Source organism: Octopus bimaculoides, chromosome 28, assembly GCF_001194135.2.
Source record: "Octopus bimaculoides isolate UCB-OBI-ISO-001 chromosome 28, ASM119413v2, whole genome shotgun sequence".
In the NCBI taxonomy this organism is placed as follows: Eukaryota; Metazoa; Mollusca; class Cephalopoda; order Octopoda; family Octopodidae; genus Octopus; species Octopus bimaculoides.
This window is the reverse complement of record NC_069008.1, coordinates 5,595,815-5,600,331: the sequence shown is the minus strand read 5'-3', so window position 1 is coordinate 5,600,331 and position 4,517 is coordinate 5,595,815. Positions and strand designations below refer to the sequence as shown.

Genomic DNA, 4,517 nt, shown 5'->3' with positions numbered 1-4,517 from the left:
AACTATACAAGAATGCCTCACGTTAACTACCGTAATAAACACATTTTTACCGAATGCGAGGAAATGCAGCCTTCAAGGAAGCTAGCCTTTTAAAAACAGACTGAACTATAGATTGCCGATTTCATGATCATTATAGTAATATATAATCTTCACTTGCATTCGGTTTATTGCAGTACTTAACATGAGGCATTCTTGTATAGTTATACCCTTATATATATATATATATATATGTATATGTATATGTATATGTATATATAATGTGAGCGTATGTTTTTAGAAAAAATTCTTGATATCACTAAATAAAAAGTTGTTTTTTTTTTTTTTTAAATAAAAATTAGCATATGAAAATCTTTTAAAAGGGAAATATACATAAGCCTGATGAGAGGGAGTTTTTATCTAAGCACTTATCACTGTTTGCAGCTTTAGAAAAACAAGAATCTGAAAAATCAAAAATAGCATAAAGTGCTTACACTAAAACTTCCTTCCATCAGGTCTGTGTTTATCTACCATTTAAATATATAATATATATACATATATATATATATATATGTAATTTTCTATATTTTAGAGATGAGGAATTATGTACATTATTTACATTGGATAGATACGTATCTTCACCTTTGTTACCACATTTCGGCTGGTGTACTCTCCAGCCTTCATCAGGTGTCTTGGTGGGATTTCAAACCCAACTCTTTGATTAATGGGGTATCGTTCTCATTCCTAAGGAATTTTTTTTCTGATGTTGTTATCTATTCAAGTCACTGCTTGGGGTGTTAGTTGAGCAGTGGTTAAGAGCATGGGCTTACTAACCGCAAGATTCCAGGTTCAATCCCAGGCAGTGACTTGAATAAATAGCAATAATAACATCAGCAAAAAATACCTTAGGAATGAGAACAGAGTACCCCATTAGTCAAATAAAGGGTTGGGTCCGAAATTCCACCAGGACACCTATCCGTCCAATGTGATTATTCATTTTTGGTTTAGAAAAAAATCTTTAAATACACATTTCCTAAACTATCAATTAATGGACCTCTTATCAGCTTCCAAAATTCTGGGAATACAACGCAAGATTCTGTACCCGGTATCAAGTAAATCCCTATTTTTGAAGTTCATTAATTTGCATACATACGGTTTGTTAAAAAGTGGGTTTTTTTTTTTTTTTTTTAAATTAAAATTTTTATTTCTCTAAATCAATTAACGATAATTAAATATACTCCGTTTCGAATTATATTAATTTGTATCTGTTGAATAAAATCATATTCTTTACTTTTCTTCATTTTATATTCATTCTATGAGATTCTACCGAGAGGTCAACTTTACCTTTCGTCCTTTTGGGGTCGATAAATTAAGTACCAGTTGCATACTGGGGGTCGATCTAATCGACTGGCACCCTCCCCAAGATTAGAAATGAATAGTCATCCTATGAACATTTTAATGTGTTCTTGGCATATATGCTTTAAGAATTGTAAACGGATTAATCACCAATTACCAAACGCACCCCTACCACACACATTTTTTAAAAGGTGATTAATCTTGTTAACAAAATTCAATCCATTAAAGATTTTAAAAACAAAATTTCAGTTTTTTGTTTTATTCTGGTCTTCTGTTTCAAATGTAGGTTTGGCAATGTGTTTGCTTCCCAAACACATGGTTCCGGGTTCAGTCTCACTGCATGGCACCTTTCTACTATATAGGCACAGGGCCTGAAATGTTTGGAGAGTTGGGGCAGTCAATTACATTGACCCCCAGTGTTTCAGTGGTACTTAATTTATCGACCTTGAAAGGATGAAAGGCAAAGTTGACCTCGGTGGAATTTGAACTCAGAACGTAGAGACAGACGAAATGCCGCTAAGTATTTCGCCCGGCTCGATTAGATCAACCCCTGTACAACATAACGAAATACAAGGTAGATAACGCCTGAAAAGTATTGCAGAGTAGTTGCCCTTGTTCGATGTAACAGTTTTTTTTCATTTTCACTTCAGCAGAATCTTAACAGTGTGGAAAGCGCGTGGCTTAGAGGCTAGAGGTATTTAGCACGCGATCGTTTAGTCGTGGGTTCGATTTCCGGGTTCGCGTTTTTTATTTCACGTTCCTCCAGTCCACTCACCTGGCAAAAGGGATTTAGTACCTGTGTTTTCAAGGGCCAGCCCTGTCAAATTGTGTTACACTGAGTCTCCCTGAAAACCACGTTAGGGGTACGCACGTGTCTGAGGAGTACTCAGCCACTTGCATGATAGTTTCATGAGCAGGCCGTTCCGTTGTTCGAATGAACTGTAAAATTCGTCGCCATAACCGACGAAGTGCCAGTTAATCTGAACAGCTCCAATCGATCTATAATAATGCGTCCATTTGCAAGTAAATTTTAACTATATATATATATGACGGGCTTCTTTCAGTTTCCGTCTACCAAATTCCCTCACAAGGCTTTGGCCGGCCCGAGGCTATTAGTAGAAGACACTTGCCCAAGGTGCCCATGTAAACTATGATGAAAAGAAATATGAGAAAGATATGGTGTGTAATACTGTTTGTACAGGGGTTCCTTGAGGCATGTAATTTATTTTAAGGGTTACCCGAGGATAAAAAGGTTGAGAAACACTGCATTAGAGTGACACTTCATCAGAGATGCATTAAAGGTGCAACTCTGATGAAGTGTCACTTTAGTGTCTAAAACCACAAATATGTTTTATGTAAATTTTCATTTCGAATTGTTACTCTGCTTTTTTTCTTTATTTGTTTCGGTTATTTGACTGTGGCCATGCTGGAGCACCACCTTTAGTCAAACAAATCGACCGCAGAACTTATTCTTTGCAAGTCTAGTACTTATTGTATCGGTCTCTTTTGTTGAACGACTAAATTACGGGGATGTAAACACACTGATATCGGTTGTGAAGCAATGGTGGGGGGGACAAACATACACACACACACACTCACACACATATATAATATATATATACGTTGGGCTTCTTTCAGTTTCTATCTACCAAATCCACTCACAAGACTTTGGTTGGCCTGAGGCTATAGTAGAAGACACTTGCCCAAGGTGCCATGCAGTGGGACTGAACTCGGAACCATATGGTTGGGTGCCACTTTGTTGCTTTGTATTAAGCATCTTGTTTTCAAATTTTAACACAAGGCCTGAAATTTGGTGGGAAGAGGTGTAGTAACGCCTTGTCTTGTGCGCATGCGTAGTCATCAATATCCAAGTTTGGCGCCCTGATTCTTTCTCTTTTCCCGGCCGGGTGGCCATGAGCATGGATGTGTCAAGCTGTCTCTCCATCATTTCAACTTTGGAGACAGCTCACATCAACATTCCAACGTCTCAGCAACCATGCTCTCTCACAGAAGGCGTCTCAGCAACCAAGATTAAAGCTGCCTATTTTCCTCCATAAATAAATATTGTTGTGTTGATAGTTCAGCGTTCCGTTGTTTATTTAGAATTTAATATAGGAAAGCAGGTATACACCTAATGGTGTATAACCACTTTCCTATTGAGGTAAGTCAATTAGATCAATCCCCAGTACACAACTGGTACTTAAATTATCGGCCCCAAAAGGATGAAAGGCAAAGTCAACCTCGGCGGAATTTGAACTCAGAATGTAGTACTTGGCGTGCTAATGGTTCTGCCAGTTCACTGCCATGTATCTATGTATTAACACACGTAAGCAATATTTCACATTAGCATCATAGAATGGCAAGGCTGCAAAAAGTGAAAGACAAGAAGCTGGCAATGTCCAAAAATAAACTTGGTGCTCCAGAGTAAGGGGAGAACCAAAAATATAACTGAATGCTTAAAAGTAAGTGATTAAGTGTTGTTATTACAGATTTCTGGATGCAAATATTCCTGACAATAATTGGACAGGGTACGAAAATAGATTTGGTCTTCCTGTATGACTGAAACGAACAAACAAACAAATAAATGGTGAAAAATAAATTGTTGGCTTTATTCACCACCATCACCACCATCATCATCATCATCATCATCATCATCGTTTAATGTCCATTTTCCATGCTGGCATAGGTTGGATGGTTTGACTGGGGGCTGGCAAGCCAGAAGGCTGCACCAGTCCCCAATCTGATCTGGCAGTGTTTCTACAGCTGGATGCCTTTCCTAACGCCAACCACTCCGTAAGTGTAGTGGGTTCCTTTTTTACGTGCCACCGGCACAGGGAGTCACTTTGGTGGCACTGGCATCGGCCACGTATGAATGGTGCTTTTTACGTGCCACCAGCATGAGGAACCAGTCAGGCGGCCCAGAGAGAGGGGGGGGGGTATTTGGCTGCTATGTCTAGCAGGCTAAACGACCACATAGATTAAATTCTCACCACCAGCTTGCGTGTGTGTGTGTTTAGTTTAAACCCAGGTTAGCCATTACTGACTAGATTTATGAAAAAAAGGCATTCCGACAATGGCCACCCATTCTGACTTTTTTGTTTCATATCAAGAACTACACTGACGACGAATGTTATCACTCTTTATTTCAGACAACAGGATGTCATGTTGAGAGAGAGAGACAGAGA

General features: G+C 38.5%; 1 protein-coding gene across 1 annotated transcript in view; it reads right to left on the bottom strand.

The window, feature by feature from the left end:
• Positions 1-3,815: 3,815 nt before the first annotated feature.
• The window catches only part of LOC106881747 (uncharacterized), a 43,370-nt gene continuing 42,668 nt past the window's right edge, over positions 3,816-4,517 (bottom strand). The window contains exon 4 of the mRNA XM_014932236.2: positions 3,816-3,891. Coding sequence (XP_014787722.2) covers positions 3,816-3,891 — 76 coding nt within the window. The remainder of the gene's footprint in view (positions 3,892-4,517) is intronic.